Consider the following 24,401-nt stretch of genomic DNA (forward strand, 5'->3'; position numbering starts at 1 on the left):
CACGCATAGCAGCTACTTAGGAAGTCGAATGCAGTAACTCCAAAAGTCCCCCTGCTTCCTTCTTCTTCCCCCAGCTTTATATGCTGAGCATGATGTCATATGGTCTGGAATATCCCTTTGGTCAGTTGGGCTCAGCTGTCCCAGCTGTGTCCCCTCCCAACTTCTTGTGCACCCCCAGCCTGCTTGCTGGGGGGGCGGGGGGGGCGGGGCAGTGTGAGAAGCAGAAAAGGCCTTGGCTCTGAGTAAGCACTGCTCAGCAATAACGAAAACATCCCTGGGTTATCAATACTTTTTCCAGCATAAATCCAAAACGTAGTCCCATACTAGCTACTATGAAGAAAATTAACTCTATCCCAGCTAAAACAGCACACTTGCCTAGCCAGTTCTTATAGTTATTTGGGAAAGAAGCTTATGCAAAATCATGGGAAATAGCTTAGGCAGATTAGCTTCTGCAGAATTGGTTGGGAAAATTGTGTCCTGTTGTGTTATTTTTTTTAATATTGAGGCAACTACAGGGAGCTGTAGTGCATGGTGAACACAGAACCATGAAAGAGAATGTTTTGCTGTGGCACTTCTGAAAAATACTGTTGTTGGAGAATAAAATGTGCCTTGTAAGAGATGAGAGGCGGCATCCTGGGCTGAGGAAGCAAGCCTGCTACATGCAATTTGCTTTTATTCCTCTACACAGGGCTGGACTGCATTGTTTCAGGGTGACATTTAAGCATTTTGTTGTAACTTTAATTTTTAAAAAGCTCTTATATTTAATAATTCTTCAGCTGTGCATGAAAAATAAGAGTGATCCTGTAAGTTGGTTCTCTCAAATATGTGGGGTTAATTCCTTAAATTCTTCGTCATTCAGCTTCTAAAAAAGCAGGAGCTTTTGGGTACGTGTTTTTTCTTATGCTCTTTGTTGAAGGTCAAGAACATAATCTGTTCCTTAGGAGTACAGTTCTACCTGCACTTTAAAGATTCTTCCTTTTCTCCAGGTTATGAGCTCTGTAAATGTTAATTCTCAATATGAATCTGGTCTTTACCTACATACTCTCATTTTATTTAATCTCGATGAGTCAGGGGAATATTTGCCTAAGCAGAGTAAAGAATCCCAAGGGAAAAGCAAGCTAGGTTGAGGTATGGGAAAGTACTGGGAGGGGAGGAAGTACAGCATTTGGGATATTTTTTTCCTTACTAATCTTTACTTAGTTATATTTTCACTGTCAAGTGAAAGTAGTATATTTAGAAATTCTGTGTAGAGCCTGTGTCTCTTTACTTGGACTTCATGCCCTTAAATAATTAAATTGTAAATTTATTCTATGACTACTGGAGAATTGGAGGATTCAGCTGTCAAGAATGGGTCCCAGGTAGGATCTTAAACTTCTGTGAAGGCCCTTATGTAGTGCTCAGGCTCTCCAGTAGGAAGAAGGCAGGACTATACCCACCTTAAAAAAGAAATAGTATCTAGACAAAGCTTGTCATTTTCTAAGAGATGATGTGTATTGTTCCCTGCTACAGAGCCCTATCCCATAGAGGGAAGCAGTCTTAAAAGTGTCCCTTCAGATGCAGAGGGACCGGTAGCTTGTTGCCAAGTCCTCCCATTCATCTACTGATCAAGTTTAACATTTGTTCTAGGAAGAGGAGGAAAAAGTGGGAGAGGCAAAGGTTTTCCTTCCTTTTTGTTCTCAGTTTTCTCTTTTAAAGCTGAGTCAGAAGTGGAGGAGCATTATAAAATGTCCTGTCTAGTGGCATCACCTGCATTCTCTGCTCCTTTATTACTTCCAGCTGTGCCTCTGCTGTCTTGCATATCTTTTGTAGCTTTTTATTCTTTTCTTTTGAGTTCTTTGGTCTACTATTCTTTGTGTTGCATGCTTGGTCCTTTCAGGATGTCTTTTCTCATCCTCCCTGTATTGCTACTATCTGATGTGTTATCCATTGCCAAAACACGTGGTGTCTGCATCTGCTCTGACAACAGCAGGTTGAATGCAAGCAAGATACCATACCCTTATGTGAACGTGAAGGCTGTTATAAATTTGCTACTTGAAATTTGTGTGTGTAACAGCACGAAAAGGAAGTTAGCAGAATGCCATCTCATATTGGAAGATCTTTCACAATCCCAGTAAAATTGCAAACTAGTGTTATGTATTTTTAACAAGTAATTAACTTTTATATAATTACCTGTTTTTAAGGATTAAGTGTACCATATTTTATACTGGGAAAACTTTTAAAAATCCAAAATTATCTGCTTCTGCTTCAGAATTCCCAGTTACATTGACAGTATTTCTGGTAATTAATAACAAAAAACACACTTGCTATTTCAGAGAATATCTCATGCATCAGAGTTTCCTGGTCTCATTCCTGTTTTAACAATATATTTCCATTTGTGGAGAAAATGTGATACTTATGTTTAAGTTCGCATCTGCACTATTTTTAATGCCTTAAAAATAATATTCATCTTAAAAAAACCTGAGAAAGATTAACATGGTTATGCTAATTAGGCATTGATTGCAACCACCCACAATTCTATTTAATATTTTTTTCTATTGATTTTTATTTGATTACTAACACTTAGAGCTGATTTTCTGTTGGAATATCTATATTTTTCAAAGCACCTCTCTGGCTAATGTGGCTATATCACATAATGAAAAAATTGTTATAACAAATGTTCATGTATTATGAATGACATGCTGTCAAATGTTATGTAAATACCTGAGGGCTCAATATACTTTCTGCAGATATTAGGAATATGTACATATTAAAAAAATACCTAGTTTTGCTTTGTGAACAGCTGGTCAGGTATCAGTTTTAAGCTGTTTTTCCCCCTGTTTGGAATAAGAACCCCTTGAGAATGGGAAGGAGGAATTTAGTAGGTAGATATTGCATAGATCGTAATATCTTACAGTTAGGATCAAGCAATCCTTTTACTTGTTTAGTTTTTAAGAATGCTCTTAGATAAAACCCTTGGCAAATGGCATCGGCTTTGTTTAGTTTCTCAATATGAAGATGGTTTAAGGGGGCTTCTTGTATGGAATACAGCTATTGGCTACTGAATAACTTTAATGAATCGTAGCACCAACATGAGAATAAATGCAATATATGTAAGTCATTTTACCCTATAGCAGATGGGTGCTTAAGTCTGTGAGAGATCAGTGGAACCATTTAGCTTTCTGTGTTGTTTCAGTGTAGAAAGGCAGCCTGTTCCAAATCAAGAGAGAAGTCTGCTAAGAATATTTAGGTTTCATCAGAATAAAGCACAGTGTTATATAAGTTTGCATCAAAAGAAGTAGACGTGCTATTCCAAATTCATAACAATTGTCTATTAGTCTGTTTTTAATAATTTTTCTTTGGCATGTAATCCTGTTTAATTAGATTCTACTCTCTCTGTTGTTTCAAGATTCCATAAACTGGAGTCTTATATACCAGCTGCTAAAGCAGGAGTTACTGTCTAAATGATATTCACAATGAGTATTTGGAAGGTTTACAATTATACCCTTGCTAATAAATTGTGCTATTTTCCCCAACAGTTTTAAGTGCTAATCTTCAGAAGGCATTTTAAAATTAGCTAAAATTCTGTCAAGAGATTTACAAAAATTGTTAGCATGAAGATAATTATGTCACAGTCCTTGGACTCCATCTCTGATTGTGTGCATAAATCAGAAAATGTCAGCTGTGTTTTCCCTTAATAATTATCCTTGCAGCAATATATTACAGTTTAGATTACTATTATAATGTTGCTTTAGGTTTATAAAACACAAGTTAGTTATTTCTAAAGTTTTCTGCTGATGAAATAATTCACATTTCCAGAATAACAAGTGATTATTGGTGTTAACATTTTATATATCAATAAGATCATCAATATGGAGATAAGCATTCTACACTTTTTATACAGTCCCCTGAAGAAGTCAGCTTTTTTGTTAAAATTTTGGTAAAGGAGATCACTTCTACAGTATGGCCAACATTTTCAAAAGAGCTAGCTAATGTGGTCAGCTTTGTGGCATGTGTGGGACTTGACTTTTTAAGGAATTTTTGGACCAAAATTTGAGACGCTCCTTGTTGAATCTGTACAGGACATAGCTACTTAAGTAGATTCTGTAGGTCCCCAATAGTTTTGTCAATCTGTCGCTGGAGCCTACCTCCTTAAAGGTAACTACCTGAAATACCAGAGGGAGCTACTACATCCTTCAGAAATTGGACCAGGCTGTCTCATTTTAAGCACTCAGAAGTCTAGGTACAAATACATTTAATATGCACATTTTGAAATTTGACTGCATAAGCATTAGAAAATTAAGACACAACATACTCTGTAGGAACCTTTTTCATGGATTATAAAGTAGAAAACAGGAGAAAAATGAATTTGTTTTAGCATTAGCAGCAATAGTAAATATGAACTGAACAGGTGAGAGCTGTTCCATCTTTCAATTGCTATATGTTCCTTATGTTTAATACACAGAGAACATTTGACAGTAAAAATGTGAGACTTACTTTCACAAATGTTTTGAAAAAACTCAAGCTTTCTAAGAAAATTTCCTAAAACCATGTGGAAGCAATGAATTTCAAGAATTCAGCAATCCTATTTACCTAAACCCTTATTTCATGGAAGAGAGACGGTATTATAAGCAAGGCTTTTGATTTGGCAGTGTATCGACTAGGGTTAAGAGATCTACTCAACTTCAGTGATGCAGGCTGCCCTAGAATAGGTCTTATGCTGTTGTCATATCAAAAGTTTTTGGTTTTCAACTATCTCAAAATGTGTGTAAGACATTATCCATAATACTAACACTTTTGAAAGTCTTATATGAAGTATTTCAGGATAGAGTTAAAGTAGCAGTATATGGCTTAGTATGATCCCATTCTTGTTTGACTGGATGGAAGATTTAAGGTTGATTTTGATGGAAGTGGGGGTCACTTCTTTTATCAGTACTGCATTGCAGAATGGGCGAGTTTGAGTTATGGTCTTCTCAAAACTCTTAGGCCTGTCATGGCAGAGCAGAGGCAGCAATGCTTTTGTGATTTAGGGAGATTCTCAGTGGTGACACCAGGCAATAGACTGCTTTTGGTTTCTGAGCTACTTCTGCAAATTTTTGCATTTGACACAAGAGGCCAAATCAAGAATTGCTTTTCAAATGACTAAGTCAAGCAAAGAGGGCTTTTCCATCCAAGACTAAAAAATATACAAGAAAGCTAAGCTGATGAATGTTTAGAGATGTTGTTTTAAAAAGTACAACTTCACTTTTGCCAGAATCCTAGGCTTTTGTTTAAAACTAGAGTGATTCTTTATTCTCCAGTTATATGAGCTAGCTTGTTACTTCAACCAGTGTCAAAGAGTAAGAGTACTTTGGACTTGGTAGTTGCTGAATTTCCTCAGACTGTTACAATATTATTATAAAGTTTATGTCATGATATTTTTAATATTATCGCTTATCATAACTGAAAATACAGAATTACAAGCACATAGTCCTTGCTCCCAAAGCTTGCAGTTTATTTTATTAACAATAAAATATTGCAGTAGGAATAAAAGTTATATTTTTGTGGTTATGGGAGGAAAAGCTTTTCAATTTGTTCATTAATCTTCTTTCTTCTTCATCTCATACATTCATAATTCATCTTTCTCATTTCTGATTAGATGTTCCACTAGTATGCTGTGTGTGATGCCACAGATATTTGTGGATATCCAGTCTATATCTTCCTTTTTAACTAGTTGTCATGTAGTTTTAGGTAAGTTCTTATGTCATAAATAAGCCATTTATTTATATATAAAATCTCTTCCCTACTCTCTTGCTTTTTAGTTCATTTAAAAACCTCAAAGTATTTATGCCAGAATCCTTTAAGAAGCAGTATTTAGGCTTTTGTGGCTTTTTGACATTCAGCAGTAGTTTGACTTATGATGACCATGTCCCTAATTGCATCTCTGTACTTATTTTTCCTCCTGAACTTCTGAAAGGTGATACTTAGTTTAGTATCATGCAGCGCTATAGATCTGCCAACAGCAATAACATATAGAGTGCTATGTAATTATTGAATCATAGAGTTAAAACTTCCAGACTTTATCTATACCCACAGAAAATCACTTGGCAGTAAGCCACCAAAACTAATTTTTTTCATTGCTTGTGTTTTGTTTTTTTTACTTTAGCTGCTGCTCAAAATGAAACACCTGGGAGTTTAATTGCTCATTATACTTAAATCTGTGAAGTATTATGGGCCAAAACATACTGCCCTGAGCAAGATATTTATAGATATTAATTTATTTGGTAGCATGAATGATAGAATGAGCTCAATTTTTGTTACTGATTAATACTTAAGAATGTAAAGCTCACCCTGGTCATGGTCTACTGAAGTTTCATCATTTCCCAGTCATATTCTTCAGAGTATTCTCATGCTCACAATTTCATTCATATTGGTAGCCTTTCTTATGAACTGATAACCTTTCAGATGATCTACAAATGTAGCGTGCAAGCTGATACTCAGACCCATGAAGAAGAGGCATCTTTACACCTGTAGCTATGCTTATATTTGGTACTTCAGACAACCTGTTCTCTTTTCTCTGAGAGGATGCAACATACTATTTTGGATGATTGCAGCTCTAACTGGAAAGCAGTGGGTATGATCAATATTTGCTCACTCTCCTGTTCAGTGTGTATGCAGTAACTGATTACATAGTACTATGAGGTCATCTTCCTTCAGGAGTTTGCATCTGGCTCTGTTTTTAGTTCATTTTTTCCTAATGGTGAAATTATTTGCTCTCCAACTGCTGTATCTTGGATGAGAGCTATTTGGCTGAAAGTAGCTGAGAAAGATACTGTCCAGAAACAGTTCTCAGAAATGGTAGAAATAAGTTCATCTTCTTGCCAAATGAATTGGTACATCTATTACTTGAGTCTATAAAATTTGTTCCATTTTTTGTTCTGGGTTATCCATTTTTGCATTGGGTTTATAGTTGAGATAGAATATTTGTGCACGTAAGACTACGTGAACACAGCATTTTCTTTAGATATGGGCCACCTTTGTTGCCCTTCAGCTGGTTAACAAAGTATGGTCTATATAGACAAAGAAGAAATACCAGCTGAACTTACTCTTTTCAGCATTGTCCATGTGGAGAGCATCAGCTATTTTAGCTTGTATGATATAGAGAAGATTTAATTCTGTTTGATAAAAATTTTGTGTGCTTTGGATCCTCTGTTGTTTCTATGTGCTTTATACCACAAGGTCAAGAGAAGTGAACTGTGTGATGCTCAGATGTTCTGAACCTGTGCTTAGATGCTGGTGGCACAAGATTGTTAAAGCATGGGCTTTCCTCTTTTGGCACTTGGAGCAATATTCCAAATGGTGTTTCCTTTGGTCTGTTTTCCTGGAGGATAGGAAGTTTGATTTTGCTTACACAGATACTTTCAGTTTAGCACTGATGAATCAGGAATTCTTTATTACTATTGTTGATTTGGATTTCTTTGTGTATTTTAAATGACTGACCTGCCTGTGTGTGCTTGGAGCTGAAGGTCCATGTAGGCTGATCTAAATAATGGTATACTTCATTGTAGAGCTTCCTTGTCTTTCTTGTGTAATCCCTTTGAGGTTTTGAGTAGGATTTTGCCATACAAAGGACAACTGATTGTAATATCAACAAATAAATAATATCTGATTAGCTATGGGATAAGATTTACTACTCATACTTAAGGCATGTAGAATTTTTTTAAGGGAGAGAAAAGATTGCAGAAGTTCTGAATGTAGCTTTGTTCATTTCTCCTGCTCAGAAATGTATTGTTAAAGCATTAAAACTTTGTATTAAAAAGTCTATAATCTTATTTAAAAATAATGATAGTTTAAATGCTAATTGAACAAGCTAAAGTATCTTGTTAGGTCATTTACAAATATCTAATTATTTCCTTTACAGTAATGCTGTTGTAGCCTCAAATTGAATGTAATTATAAAAATAAAGAATCAATGCACAAAAGAAATAACAATAGGTAACTTTTATTGTATTTATTATAACTATCTTTAAGATGTGGACTTGAAAATTAATTCAGATATTAAAAACTGTGAAAGCAATATGACCAAATAATAGTGCACATATTTTCTTTAAAGCTACTGCATAAAAAGCCTGACAATCCTACCTTCAAGGTTGTTAGCAATACTAACTGTTATGCTTGCAACTTGTCTTTCTTTTACACCCATATGGCAAAATTATGCCTCCCAGAGGTGAGTTTTGATATTGGAGAAAGGTGCTGCAGAGAACAGAGGTCACCTAAAAGCCTCCTGTATTGATGAAGCCTCAGGAGAATATAAAAATCCTATGGATGATGCAGATGATCAGGGAATTCTTGTTTGCTGGTATTTCACACTGACTTTGCACAGATACAAAGTTCTGTACTCCCTAGCATCTTCCGAGTCAATTTTACCGCCTTCATGGGAGCAGAAGAAAAGGATCAGCACTCTGGAGTAATGGAACCAGTCACACATTTAATAATAATTAACAGAATACAGCAAAGTTTTATTTTGCTTATTGTCACAAAATTATTGGCTTCATATTACTTTGAGAAATAATGGTGAGCTCTACTCTGGAAAAAGCTTGAAGTGGTTGAGGTGTCTATAAGCAATTAATCTTTTCAGTTTCTGTTATGTTTTAAAAATTAAATATGAACTAAATATGATTGGTTTGTTCCAACAACACTGCCTGTTTCATTGGGACAGAATTTATAACTTTTATTATAATTCTAAAATGCATGTTTAGGTTTCTATTCTTGTCTGTGTGTGTACAGTAGCTTTGTAGCCTTGCATACTGATAAAGGAAAAATTAAATTTTTTTTCAAAGAAGAAAAAAGTAAAAATTCTATACATTTTGATATGGAACGTTTGTAAGATTATTTCCATGACAACCATATAATAAGATTCATGTTTACTTTGTTTCTGAGTTCTCAGTGTCTTTTTAATGACTCCTGTGTAATTAAATCAGAATGCATAATTTGAGGTTACATAATATAAATCAGTTTTGTTTGCATGATGTTGAATAATGTTAATACATGTACAATATACTGTTTAAGAGCCTTACATGGGTTTGTCCGTTTGTTGCAGAACTGTGAGAAACTAGAAAATAATTTTGATGACATCAAGCACACGACTCTTAGTGAGCGAGGAGCACTTCGAGAAGCAATGAGGTAAGTCTGGGTCACCATAGCAACAGTCACAGATGTGGTAAAGAAAGAGTCATTCTTCATTATTGGGGGAACAAATGAGTTCATTGCCACCATTCAGCTCTATTCTCTAAGGTATTAATTTGTCAGTGGAGAGGCTTCCCTTGAGGCTGTACTTTGGTTTTCAAGCTGCATAAATGTTAAGCCTGACTGCACAGTAAAAAACGTAAATGTTTAATTTGTTATTTAAAATGCTTAAGGGGTGCCTTGCTTTATATTTATACTAAACTGTTAGTGAATGAAAATATTGTTCATCTAAATTCTGTAAGTGTTAAAGCAATTGTACAATGCTGTTTGAACAAACCTGTGTTTGCTTTTAAATTGGATTTGATTTTTATGTATGAAGTTCCTGTGTACTCTGAATTTTATCACCAGATTTGTATGATTTTGGTTTTGCGAATGGAACATTAAAATCTGTCGGGTCCTTCATGTATTGTAGAGATGTATAGTTTGCTTAATATCCTCATATCATTGGACTTAATGCTTATTAGAGGAGGTTAAAATTTGTCAGTACATGAATCTTCTGTCATCCTTACGTGCACTGTGAAGTAGCTGGGTACAGGACTCCAAAGAAACTTGTCAGCTATAGTATCTGGAAAAGGGAATGATTACTATGCTGAAAGATGGTGGAACCAAAGACAAATTTTCTAAAGTAACTCACTGAATAATCAGGAAGATGTTAATTATAGTATTATCTGTGGATCAGAAAATTATAGTAACCTGTACTTTTAAAGGTTTTGAAAGTTGGATAGTAAAATGTAATGATGCAAACATAGTGCTTCATTTCACTTGCCTGATATCAGAGTAACTACTTAGACTTGCACTAGCACAGTAAAAAGTAAAAAAAAAAAACCAAACAAAAAATATTGAGAATCTTCTTGAAAAAATAATTACACCCATTTGCTTTGATTGTATTCATAATCCCTTTAAATTTATGGATGTGTTTGAATGACTTTATTTGTGTGACTCTATGTTCATGATGCTCATCTTATGTACACTGCTATGAATAAGTGTTAGTAAAAGTATTCTGACTTGACATGCAACCTGCCTCTTTTGAAGCCTTTCTTATTACCTCCAAATTATATTCTTTCCTTTCTGAATATTTCAAATACTAGTGTTTCTAGTAACTGTAAAAATAATGGCATTCACCTTTCTAATTGTGATTTCTTGCTTTCTGCTTGTTCGGCTTCATACATACACATACTTTTCTCCCTATGTGATCGGTCATCTGTGTATCTAAATCCTTCGTGTAGTGCCAGTAAATGGAAAGTTATTTAAAATAAAGATTTGGGGAACTTTTGGCATATGAAGCTAATTTTAGTATTTTCAACAAATTGGATTTCAAGTTGCTGCTCGCCTGTAACAACGTTCCATGGGTAGGTTTGAAGTGTTTGTGATACATGACTCAGCAGAGTTAATCTTTCAAAAACTTGGGAGCTGATAGCTCTTTGGTGGTAAACATTAGCTAGGGAAGGGAGCTTTGGCATTTCAAAGGTCATGTTTCTGTTACAAGGACTGTGTAGAAGATTCTTATGATTCTATGCTGTGCATACAATAAAAAGCACTTTACTATCTCATAAATTTGTATCCTGGCTATTTCTGCTAGTGTACAAGCCATTCTGAGAAATAGTTATTGATTGTGAAGTGTGACAGATACTGTGCAGTGCTGGAATTCTCTTAATTGCAGTCAATATTATATGGTTGATTTTTTTCTTAGTTGTTTTTATGGAAGTAAAGAAAATACCTGACTTACTAAATTAAGACTGTAGTATGTTTTTATAATGTACTTGAGTAACGCATAAAAGCTGCAAAATGTTAATTTAGAGAGGTATATGCATGTAGGTGTACATATTTTTCTAAATGTGTGTAAAAACCCACTTGTTATTTTAGGCTGTAGAGTTCTTTCAACTGCTTGCATAGTCACCCCATATCCTTGGTGGCTGCGTTTTTCTATTTGGATCCCAAGATTATCTATAGCATATGTAATTCAGGTGGTACATTTTGACAGATTAAAGTTCACTTTGCTTTCCCATAACTATAGTGGACATCGGACCAGGTGTGGGAGGACACAGATTTGCTAGCCTCAAGTATTGTGAGATACCTGCCTCCTTCTGGTAAGGGAAGCATGTAGAGAGGGATGCACATTGCACAAAGGCACTAAAATCATGTGGGCATGAAAAAAAACAACAACAAAATCCTAGTTGGATAGCTAAGCAGATATATGTGGATTTCAGATGAGCCTTAAGTTGAGTGGGCAGTCTGCCCAAATCCTCTCTGATTTCCCAGAGTGGTACTACTGGTCTGCCAGATGGGAGATACAATGAACATTTTTCCCCAGTGCTCCTGTTTGGAATGAGACCTTCTATTTTAACTTTCTCTTTGAGAAAAATGGTCAATTTAATAGGGGTTTCAATACATTTTCAGTCTATGAATATCACTGTGCTCTGCATAAACAAACACTAATATCCAAGAAGGGTCTTGTTCTTTTTCCAGCCTTCAGAAACTGAATGGTGTTCAAATTAAGGATTACATGAAAATCATCTTTCTTGTTTATGTAAATAGATGTATGCAAAATAAATTTTCTGAAGGGTTTTGAAATGATCATAGAGCGTATGAACTTTCTCTAGTTCTACTTTATGTATTATTTTAGACCTTGAATGAGATAATGAGCTGATAGTAGTTTGCCATTACTCAGTGTATAAAGAGTGGTATCGTAAAAATTTGGTTTACTTATGATTGCATGTAAAATCATAAAGCATTCAATTCAGTTAATGTTTTGCTTATTTTATTAATGTACTCAAAATGGTTTATTTATTAGTATATTTTAATGCAACTGCAAAGCTTAAGTAAACAATAAAAATACATTAGTTTTTTGAATTGGGGTTTATAAATGGATGGAGTATTGCTTTACATACCTTGAATATGTATACGATAATTTAACTGGGTATTTTATGTAGTAACTTGGCAGAAAAATAGCATGGATGTATACCTATAATGTCACGATGTATAAGTAAGATCATTAAGCTTTTGTTGAACAGGGTTCAATTTGTTCTTAATATATAATCACTGTAAAAAAAATCTGGATCCTGATCCTCAGTAAAGTTTCATCTAGAAATTTAAAGGAGCTTTTAGACTGGTTTGGCTGCTACGAGGAGATAAGTATTTGAGGAGGAGGAAGTGGCATAGCTAACTGTATGCTGACCCTGGTAGTCTTTTCATAGGTGGCAAAACTGGAATGTGGACTGCTGCAGTAATCATTCCTCTGGGAAAGTAGGGTAAAGAAGCCTTGAGGAGCCTTAAAACCAAAAAACCACAACGAAACTCCCTCCAAACTATAAAGTAACTTTTAGTAGAGGTGTAGAAGAAATAAAAACTGCAATTATTAATATCAATTTAGAAGAAGACAAGGTTTAGGGAGTTACTGGGTTTAACAAGGTGAAGGACAAATTTCAGAAAGTAACAGACATCAGCTGGCAGGAAGAAAATTTCTTTTTTCCACTGAATCCGTTCACTTACTTTGTGTACAGGCATCCGTTGTTGTTATCAAGAGAGAGAATCACAGACTCACTGAAGTTAGAAAGAACTGTTGGAGATGGTCTAGACCAGTGGTCTCCAGACTTTGTTGATTGTGGACCAGCAAAATGCTTTTGAGCATACACTCCCCATATGTATATGTTCATTTCTTTATAAATTATATACATGTACCATTGTACTAGTATATTATGTGTATTATTAAACGCACACAAGAACAGAAATTAAAAAAGGATGAGAGAAAGATGAAATAAAAAAAAATATTTATTAATGGTACTAAAAATATTTTCTTCCCACATCCAGGTGGGTTGTCTTGTGCACACTCCAGTCTGGAGATCACTGACCTAGACCAGCTTTCCTGGTCAGAGCAGGGTCAAGTAGAGCAGGTTGCTCAGGGCTGTGTCCAGCCAGGTTTACCCCCCAGCTTTTTTTTTTTTTTTACTGGAATTCCTTGTATTTCAGCTTGTGCCTGTTGTTTCTTGCCCTTTCACTGGGCACCACTAAGAAGAGTCTGGCTCTGTTGTCTTCATTCCTCCCATCGGGTATTTATACATATTGATAAGATCCCCCCTGAGCCTTCTCTGCTCGAGGCTAAATGTCGCTAGCTCTCTCAGCCTCTCCTCGTGTGACAGATGCTCCAGTCCCTTGATTACCTCAGGGGCCCTTTGCTGGACTTGCTTGGGTATGTCCGTGTCTCTTTTGTTCTGGGGAGCCCTGCACAGGACACAGTGCTGCAGGTGTGTCTCACCAGTGCTGGGCACTGGAGAAGGATCTCCTCCCTCGACCTGCTGGTGATGCTCTACCTAACACAGCCCAGGATGCCGCTGGCCTTTGCTGCAAGGACTGGCTCATGTTCAGCTTGTCCCCCAGGACCCCCAGGGCCTTTTCTGCAAAGCTGCTTTCCAGCTTGTTGGCCCCAGCCTGTTGTTCCTCCCCAGGGGCAGGACTTCACTTGTCTCTTTCTTCCCCCCCCCCCCCCCTTTTTTTTTTTTCCTCCTAACTTCACGAGGTTGCTGTAGGCCCATTCCTCCAGCCTGTTGAGATCCCTCTGAATGGCAGCCCAACCCTTTGGAGTATCAGCCACTGCAGTAGATGATAGATTGCTTTTGAACACTGTACTAGTAGTATGCTTTAGGCCTATGTCTAGTGTACATTTCACGAATCTGGTGTCAGACAAATGAAGTCATAATGTTTAACATCTTCTGAATCTGGTGTTGCAATTGTTTACTTATCAACTGAGTTGGCTTATGGCAGTGGTTTACGGCAGTGAGTAGTCAGTGAGACTGGTGAGATGTTAAATACATGTGTGGGTCCTACTTGTAGGTGAATATGTGTATGGTCTATCTTGTGAACATTGAATTAGTATGTGTGAAAGCTTTGCAAGTGAAAATTAAAGCTGAGTATTTTTGTATAGGTTTCTTGTTAATAAAGGAAGATTTAAACATATTTCTTCCTACTTCAAAGTGGGAAAGGAGAGAGAAAGTTTGCTTGTCTGGATCAGTATAAAAAGGAACCAAAGTTCATTTGGAATTTTGTTTTCCATTCACATATTTGCATATGGTTTTGGATAATGTGAACATGGGTGTGAGGCTTCAACTGTGATTTCCAGTTTGATAGAAACAGTTTCTGTTAATGATGATATTCACTGTTGTCTTGACAACTGTATAAGCTGGGCTTTGTAATAATCAAGCTTCTTTTAATATGGTCTAGACTCTCAGATGTATTTGACAAATAGTTTCTATGGCTGGGCAAAACCCAAGAAAATTGCACTGTAAGAAGTTCCATGATTTCACAAGTGTTCATTAGTTTGCAGAGTAAAAGTTAGGGATTTAAAAACATGTGAACAAAACAAGTTTGCAAGCACAAACTACAAAATATCTAGTAACCAACTTGTTAGGGCTGTGGCCTGAGATGTGGCAAATACAGGTTCATATTCCGGTTCTGAGTCAGGAAACTTGATTTTCCCACTTTAAAAAACCACATCATGGAGCTGGAGAGTTAGAGAAATGCAGGCATGACATACAAGGAAAATGAGAATAATGAAAAATGTCATGTTAAAAGTATGCCCGCTTTCCTGTATTGTTCTTAAGCTGTTCTGAGAGATAGGACCAATCTCAGGTAAGTTGAAAGGGAAGGTGAATGAGGAGGAGTAAAGATAATTGCTTCTGGGTTCCTGATCCAGGTCTCAAAGATCATCTATTCAAAGAAATCCTTCATGTTCTGGGGAGGTGGAATCCTTTGGAGTGAATTCCAGTGATTCAAAGTAGCCACTAGCCTTGTGATTAGTGTGCTTATTTGGGACTGAGGGAGTAAGTTCAAATTTCTCTTCCACCTTCTATCTTTACTTTTCTCTCCAGTGCAATCATTTGAATGCTGCTTGGGGCATGTTTTTAAGAGAGAAGCAAGTGATTGCTTTATATGTATTTAACAAAAATGTGCTGCTTCCAAAGTGCAACAACACTATGCCTTCTTGGGTGACTAGCACATGTTCCTCTGATGTATCTCACTAACAACAATCGAACACCCCCCACACACCAGAGGACATAATAATTAGGTAAACCACTTTGATATATAGGCATATTCATTTAGACCTTTGTTTAGACTACATTTGGCTTAGAGATATTCCTTAAAAAAAAAATTACCTACAGAGATGTTCTCAGACTGAAAACAAAACAACACACAAAACTGTGGAATTTGGGGAATAGATCATGCTCCCCTTAGAATTTCTTCTCTAGATATGTTTCTTGACAATTTTATAAATTTACCATATTATTAATAGCATATGGAAATAAGCAGATGCTGCAGAATCCTAGTGTTGCTAGTTACATTTGGTGTTGCATAGGAATACATGCAGAATATTAAAGCACTTGAGAACTTTTGGTAGTACTTCCATAGTAAAGACCTATGTGGCTAATAGAAATGAATTTAGTTTTGGGTGCCATTTTGAAACCAGAACTTTACTGTCATCCTTTGTGTACATTACAGATCAAATGGATTGTCAACTTCACTTGCATTGAGCAAACATTGGCCATATATCTTCACAGTGCAAGGCAGCCCTGTATGAGGATAGCTACGACTGAACAAGCTGCTTAGGTGCTAGAAGCTGTTTAGCGGCATTAACAAGGTTCTGTGTTCATGCAATTTTACCTTGCTCTTTGTTGGCTAATTAACTCCTGAGTCACTCACTAGCTACCCTCTGGAGGCCTAGCAGTGCCTGGGATGCATTGCTTAGATCTTGCCACGATGGCATAATTTCTGTCTTCAGGCAGACGCTGTGCAGAGCTGTAACACCAAGCATGTATAGGAACCTGTGACATTAATGTAATTATTTTTGTGATAGTTATTAGAACTTGCATTGTCTTTCTGTATCATTTATGTGGAGAATTAAAATACTTCATGTTTCATTTTGCAATTAAAAAAAGGAGGTTCTGATATATGGCAAGTCTATTGTTTTAAGTCACAGGTATAACTTACAGTGAAGATCTTGTGAAACTAGTGATAATTTTTATCTTCTGCACTTTAGAGTATAATTGCATTACTTTAAATATTTTTAAAGTATAATCAAGAGAACTATAAAGTGTCTTGGTTTGAGCTTGATTGTGGGATGGGCTGTTCTATTGCATATCAACTTCATAATACCTTGACCAGAAATTTTGATACTGAATTACATTTACAAGTTCATTTCAGCTGATTGTTACACATACATTGTTCAAAATATTGTATATAATTTCTCCTTTTTAATTTATGAATTGTAATTTATTTTTTAGCTAGTGATGTAGACAGAGGATAGGCTTGTTTCTTTAGATATTACAGGGGAGGGGATCAAGATAAGTTAGATTGTTTTCCTTTGAATGTTCCTTTAGTCACCTAGCTAGCATAAACTAGCAAATGCAACTTTAACTGACCTAAAGTTGTGCATCGATGATGTTCATGACTGGCAGATGTAAAATGATGTTGAATTTTTTTTGTGATTCCAATTGGCAATACAGGTTTGCAGTTGCTTTACATCAGAGGACTGAATTATGCCTTGTAGTGTCTATAAACAACACATGGATATAGAACAAAAGCATTGTTAGCACAATAGCAAAGTAACAAATAATATTTGTGGTTTTGGAAACTGCATTACAATTACTACTTTTGTTGATATACTGAAGTGTGCTTTAGGCAAGATATTACATGAATGTTTTTGTGAAAAGCTTGCATGTTGTCCATACTCTTTCTTGTATGTATTACAGTGACTGAATGATGCTTCAGGTTTGTTCTGTGTATGGTAAACACATTGCTGCTGTATTCATGTGTACCACTCCCAAAAATATTTCGGAGAGGAGAAAACAAAAAACATTTTTCTGTCACTTCAAGTGAGGGGAGCCTGTTTTTGCTTTTGAACCATTTAGTTTTATGCTTTAAAGGAAAGAATTGGATAACAGTCAAAATTTTGCTTTTTAGCAAACTGCAGGAGATGTTGTCTGATGTTGGTGAAAGAGATTTTTGAAAACCACTGTGGCAGATGGCTTACCACAAAGACTCCAAAGATGGCATGCAGTGGGTGAAGCGTTGTAACTTTTAGTGACTAACAGCCACTCGTTTGCAAACTGTTAGAGTAGAAGATTGCACTACAGAATCTTGAGTTTGCTCTATGGGTTCCCCCTTTGTTACTTTTTAAAATGCAAGATTTTAAAATATTGCTGAAATTTGTTCTTTGCTACAGACAAATCAGGAAAACAATCAGGAAAAAATGCTCTGGATTGCTAGAGATTATATATACAAGATGGACTACCAGGCTTGTGAATACCTGAGTTTCACCAGCCTGTACACTTTGAAAAAGGTTTTGGTTCATTAAATAAAATAAATAAATAAAAAGTTCAGAGATGAGTGAAGGGAATGTGCTGGTGGTCTTGCCATGAGTCATGGCTTTCTGTAGATTATTAATATTTGATTTTATGTTCCAGGGCTTTGGATAGTTTAGTTAGAAGATGGCTTATACCATTTTAGGCCATAACAAAAGTCTGGGACATACACAGAAGCTGAGTGTGTTACCGCTTTGGCAAAGGAGTCAGATGTTTTAGTTCAAGATGTCGAAGCTCATGCTGTTTTATTTGTAAGTCATGAATTTAATCTCCACTGTAGCCAGCCTATTGAGAGTACCACATTCCACATGTATTCAGGAAACCCCATTTCCTACAGTAATTTCTCTTTTGTGTACAGTCAGAAACCAGTCTGTCTCTACAAATGCTATTTTAAATATATCTGCACTTCTTTCTTTTCAGATGTTTACTGTAGTTCTCAAAAGCCCCCAAAAGTGTACTCTTTCTTCCCTCCTTTGTGGTGTCCTTTGAAGTCAATGGGCTTTGTGTTGCCATGGGCATCTCTGAGTACATTCTTCTTGGAGTTCAGGATACAAAGCAAAGCTAGGGGATTGAGGACAAAATATAGTCTTCATTCAAAACTGCTTTATTAGGTAGAGTGTGTCTTTGTATTGTGTGTTCATTGTGGCCAGATCATCATTAGCTTTTCTGATTATGGTGTGATTAGAACCCTTTGGTTATAATGAATATTAGTAGCTACGCTTACTTTTTTTGCTGCTTCTCAAGAGTCCTAACTTTATATTATACTGGCTGTTGTGGTTCTGGATGTAAGAACAAACATCCATTTTCCTAGAAATGTTTTGTATGTTGGGGTGAGGGTGTTCCAGAGATTAAACTGTGGTTCCAACCATCAAAATTAATCTGCCCTTCCCCTGTAAAATTCTGAATTTAAATCCTGTTTATTTACTTGAGGCTATTTGAGAGAGCAAGAAAAAATTATTTAAGTTTAATGTTCCAATGGAATCATCCTGTTTATTGAAAATAAGACTCTAAAATGTATTGGATTTTTTCAATAAATTAGTTGTTAAGAAGATAGACTAGCATCAGTGCCACACGTTTAGCTATTTGGCTACAAAATTTTGCAGAAACTATTTTCCATCCTCTTTTCTAAGGAACACAGATACTTTACGGGAGAATCTCCTTTTATTGGACCTTGCTGTTGAAAAGTTGGTGGGGAGCCCGTTAAGCCCTAGACCACTTTAGGTCATTCAGGATAGCCTGGAGGCTTTCACCGCTAGTGCCTAAGGCAAGGCTACTAAATTTTAGCACCCCTAGGAGTGAAGAGTGTTAAGATTTCAGGCAACAATTTGTACAAAGGAAGCTGCTTACAAATGTAAGAGGTGTCACGGAGAATCAAGGAACAAACTAAATATTCTTGAGCAGCATCTCCTGCCGTCTTGAATGCCCAGTACTGCTTGTCTAGGATGTGCTTTGTAATGTGCAGAGAATATTGGCAATGACAAGATTCTTTGTGGAACAGGCATTTGCAGTAAGTTTCAATTTGTATGTATTTAGCTTGTTCAACCAATCTGGAGCATTTAGTTCTGGCTTGGTCCAATACTGAACTTCAAGTTTTTTTTTTCAGAAAGAAAAATTAAAAAGACATTTTCTTCTGTAAAACAAACCCTGAACGGTTCTGAGTGTCACCATAGTATTTGGACCCATTCAAGTGAATTCTAAGAATGGATCTGCGTGTGGAACAGAGTTTAATGGAAAGAATTATAATGTGATTTCCATCAGAATACTTACAAAAGACATTGATTTACAATCTGACACCATTACAATACAATAATCTTTTAAAACTAGTAAGTTTTTGTGAAATATTTTTAAATACTACTACTACTTTTTTACTATTTATTAATAGTATTTAATAATTCTACTGTTACTGTACTTCAAAAAATAGTGATTACTATTACTATTTTTAATATTTTTATTTATTTAATAAAGTAATTACTTTTACCATATTTGTAAATACTATTACTTTTATTATTACTATTCAGTAGTAGTGTTTAATGGTACTGTTTAATACTACCAATACTTTTATTATGGCTATTTTACCTATTGCAGATTTTCCACGTTTGTTAGTATTAATTAGTATTAACCAAGCACTTGCTTTGTATTTGGTAATGTATTAAAAAAAAAAAGAAATATGGCTTGGTCAGTATCTGACAGTATTACCAAAAGGGCAAGAGAACACTTATACTTCAAGGAGTACTTTTATTATAGAAAAAGATATATTTATAAAATAATTTCCCCCATGTTTTTTTATTTTCTCCTGCCTGGCATGTCTTCCTGTTTGAGCATATAGGGCCTTCCTCAGTGGGTTTTCCTACTTATCTGTGTTTTTTTCCAGTGAACAGGAAATGCACTTGAGCATGTGTAAAACAGTTGCTGTTCCCAGGGACTTACAGAGTCTTGCTTGGCTCATGGCTGGCTATTAGATGTTGGGCTATGCCTCACAGTGTCCACACCTCAGTCTTCCCATTGCAAATTTACTTGCATGGCAACTGCTAGTGGTGTTAACACTCTTCTGTCCTCAAGTGTATTCTCTTGTGATTTCTTCTCAGATAAAATAATTAACTGGGGTGGGAATTGTTCTCCCTATAGTTAAAGAATCATACAGGGATGTTTAAAAATACTTAAATAGGAATTGTTATATATTTAAGAGAGATTCTGGCTCCATTGAGCGTTTTCCGCTAAAGATTGCTGTGACTGCATGGCTAAGCCAGAGCACTGCTAGCTGTGTGGCTGCAGTAGCCAAAACAGAGCTGAAAGTCCCCTTTCTTGATGCATCTTTCAGCTTGCACTGAGATGCAGCTGCACCGTTATCAGCATCTGGTATAACTTCTTTTTTTTGGGTAGATATAGACAAGCTTAAATGGCTCCTATGTAGAGTCATACGTTTAGTCATGGCCTACCTGTAGGGTGCCTCTGTGTCATCCTCACTGACTCAGTTGACATTTTGTGCAAAGCCAGTGGGGCAGCAGCGTGCCCAGGCAGGGGGATGCGCTGCTGCTGCGAGTCCTGCTCATGGCAGGTGAGCACTTCTGTGCTATCTCTAAGATAGCCAACACAGGCAGCTGTGACACTGAAGCTGCAGGGACATGGATATCCATGTCGGTTGCTCAAGCCTACAGGACTAGGTTAGAACTAGGCTGAAATAAACACTACCTGCATTTTGGGAAGGGTGATGTTGGGTCTTAATGCCAACTGTTTTGCTGATGAGACCCCCTGCTGCTGGGCCATGCTGCTCATATAGATACAGTCCTTCTAGGGTATCTTCTGCTATTAGAGATGCAGCCATTCTAGGGATAAATTCTTCTGCAGCCAAAATCATGGGGAAAGGCTGGTTAATACCCCAGGAGAGGACGGAGGACCACTGTTCACCCAGTTGCAGATGAAATCCCTGATTTTCCTTTTCTAACACAAGAAGCCATTTAACCAGCAGGGACTATACAGCACAAGTATTTTGCTCTCTTTCCTAGTTGAATTAGATATGTTTTCAGAAAGTGTAAAACTATCTCCCTGTACTCCTGTACTGCTTCTGTGATCAATTTTTATTCTTTTATTCTACTTGGGTATGTGAGTGAGTGAAGACTTTACCCCTAAATTGGAAAGGCCTGAGTAATCTTTTGCTATTAGTGTTGCTAAATGTTCTTTCTCCTGCTAGTGTAACAATGCTATAACATATAAAATTTATTTTGTCTTAAAACTATAACTGCAAACAGAGCTTTGAAATGCAACTTCTCTTAATATTTTCTCTTCTATCATACTCATTTAATTCTTGATGTAAGACAAGAATTCATTGCTTTTGTGCTGAGAGTGTGAAGCCACAAGTTGATAATGGTAACTCAATATTTGTAATACAAAGTGTTGTTCCTGTAGTGTGGTCCAATTACACAATAGTAAAGCAGGGATGTAACACAGCAATGCAGCTTTCCTATTTGTTTCAGTAAGTTTAGCACAGCGGGAAATGTGGCATTCTTCCAAGGTAATGCGTCAAGCTTACAGTTGGCTGGAAGTGCAATGGAAGTTATTCGACGACTTCGCATGCTGGCTAATAACTCTCGCTGAATGAATGTACGCGACGATTGTCTTATGAAATGTATTTGATGTCATTTCATTGCAAGGATTTATATCTTAATTTTGGGACTTTATGCTGTTCTAGAGACATTTGAACAAGCTTCTCTAAATGCTATGGCATTGTAGTTTTAGTAATCAAATATAATTTCTGTATGGTTAGAGATCACGTCCAAGACCCTGCTGAATCTTAGGAACTTGGAAAGAACTACTCAATTAATTTGGTCAAATGGTGTAAATTTTTCCTCCAAAAAAGTCCTATTTTTTGAGGAAAAATATGTCTAAAATAAGATCTAAAATGAAAATATATGTATAATATCAACAGACTGTCTCACTTCTTTTTGAAGCCCAGAGAGCTAGTAATGTATCAGCAGTTTGGCAGCTTGGAGAAACCAGAGATGGCAAGGCATCTTTTTTGGTAGTGACTTTGCTGCTGAGACTTGGGGGGTTGGATAGGAATCGCTTAGAATTTTTTGTGGTTGGTCTCATTTTCAACTAATTTTCACATCACTTCAAAGCCATTTCCCAAGTCAGTAGACATCACTGTTGTACTGTGGCAGTCAACCCACCACAACTGTCTTAAAAATACATTAATATTCTTTACAATTTTGAACAGTCCTCAGCAAAATATATACATTTAAAATAGCATGGGAATGGCTTTATAAACTGCTCCATGGTGTATCTCAGCATGTTTCAAATGTGATGAGGAACAGCCACTACTTATGGAGTATTAGCAAATAGTTCACAATTAAGGAGTTAATCTTCAGCCTCATTAGCAGTCTTGGTACAGAGGTTACCAGTGCATGCTAAAAACAATGTTGGGATTTCTTTTTGTGAACCACAAATAGCTCAGAGTACATCAGTTAGTTTCAAGCGGGTTATTGAATACTATCATAGGTAAAAATACCAGCTGTACTGCACCTGGTTTGATTTAATGGTTATAAAGGTAAAATTCCCCATCTCAGGCATTTTTTTATCCCCACTACTCATTTTTCAATCAGCTTTCTAAAAAGAGCATCTGACACCTCTTGGTAACAGACATTTTCTCTGCTGTAGTAAGTTTGGGCTTACAGCAAAACCAGTAATTGCTACTAGCGTCCAAAGCTTTCCAAAGATCTTTAGTTACGTACATACATACATACACCTTTCTTGAAGCATTTCTGAATGCCTTTGGCAGCATTGATCCAGCAAATGGAAGGTTGTTTGTCACTGGCAGCATTTGTCGTTCCAGGAGGTGTGTTTGTTCCAACTGATTGGAGTTGTTTCAGCACTGACACCTGAAGAGTGTATAAAAGAAAATAAAGAACAGAGGAGGATGCACGGGGGTTAAAAAGCCAGCCATCAGGCTTGGCCCATGCTCGTTCAGGCAGAAATAGTGTCAGGTGTGTGGAAAAAAAAATGACCAGTGACTTAGCTGACCATCAAGGCTTTGCACTGGTCTAGCAAAGCAAAGATAACTGCAGACAGTTATTAATGGGACTGAAAAAGGGGATCAATCAGTACTGATATCCCTTAGTAATTCCTACCAGCATCAAAAGCACCAGCAAATTCTCCATGCAGTTAATGTAGTAAGCTTGCTGACTGCAAATGTGTGTTGTATATGTTGCCTGCATTTAAGGGTCCTTGTGCATCAGAATTGGCTCACACAGCAGGGAGTGGAAGAAGAGTGACTGTTGAGTGGACGAGGGTACGTGCTGATTTGGCAAATGATATAGGTTGAATTCCTGGGTCGTTAGTGGCAATGATCAGAGTGCCTTTCCGATGAATAATTGAGTATAGGACGGGCAAAATTTTCCTCTCAGCAGTGACATAATTTCGCATAGTATGTGCCAATATTTAATGAAGAATACACATTTGGGACTGTCCAAGCTGGCTTTAGGCTCCTACAGCTGCTTTCAGAGCTCTGAAAGCTCTATTTTGGGTTGTAAAAAAAAAAAAAAAAACAAACCAAAACGCATTTGAACATCACCTGTCAGGGGTTTTGGGGGCAGCAATCACAAAAGGAGGATCAGTCAGAGATAAAGATCAAAACTACAGAGTGACAAAACGTGCTTGTCCCTGGATATCCTGGATCAGAGTATCTGCTCAACACCTTTGCTTTGATGACTAGTGCTGACACTGAGATGCTGCTGCTTTTTCAGTAACAAAACTCCAGCTAAACCACTGAGTCTGTAAATGTAACATGCTGTGATTTTTTTCACCTGTTTCCTTACAGACAAACATACGGCAAGAGAAGGCGGCATTACAGTATGCGTTTCTAATGCTATGTAAACAGGCCTGGATTAAAAGTGAAAGAAATATCCAAATTCTATAAAAATAAATAACATCTTTCTTTAATCCAAAGCCTCATACCTACTGCTGTACCAAGCAGAATGACTGGAAAGTTTAAACTCAGTGTTTTGTTTATTGTTACCAATCAGTAATAAGTTTCCTACTTAAATTCCATGATTTAATGTTTTCCAGACCTTCAGTTATTGTGGCACTGAATTTTCTCCAGTAAATTTGTAAGCATTTCAATGCGTTGTGTGGCAGAGTGTTGACTTTTATATTTAGTGTGGAACTCCTTTTTGACAGTAGTAGTATTGCAAAATAATGTTGAATGTTCAGGAGGTGAAAGGACTGTGCCCCTGAGATGAAGTGAGCATTATTTGTGAAGCATAACCTACACTATTGTTGCCTTCCTAAATACATCTTAGTGCTGTATATTTGCTTTTATATTTAAAATTGCCATTTAATGGTTAATGTGGGAAAT

General features: G+C 36.5%; 1 protein-coding gene across 4 annotated transcripts in view; it reads left to right on the forward strand.

Annotated features, from left to right (window-relative positions):
- DPYD (dihydropyrimidine dehydrogenase) overlaps nucleotides 1-24,401 on the forward strand; it is a 371,706-nt gene that overhangs the window by 38,854 nt on the left and 308,451 nt on the right. For all 4 annotated transcript variants that reach the window (XR_012652042.1, XM_075038929.1, XM_075038930.1 and 1 more), the window contains exon 3: nucleotides 9,055-9,137. Coding sequence is in view for 3 of the 4 variants with exons in the window: in XM_075038929.1 (XP_074895030.1) it covers nucleotides 9,055-9,137 (83 nt within the window). In the remaining variant the exon portion in view is untranslated. The remainder of the gene's footprint in view (nucleotides 1-9,054; nucleotides 9,138-24,401) is intronic.

This window comes from Buteo buteo, chromosome 10 (assembly GCF_964188355.1).
Source record: "Buteo buteo chromosome 10, bButBut1.hap1.1, whole genome shotgun sequence".
In the NCBI taxonomy this organism is placed as follows: Eukaryota; Metazoa; Chordata; class Aves; order Accipitriformes; family Accipitridae; genus Buteo; species Buteo buteo.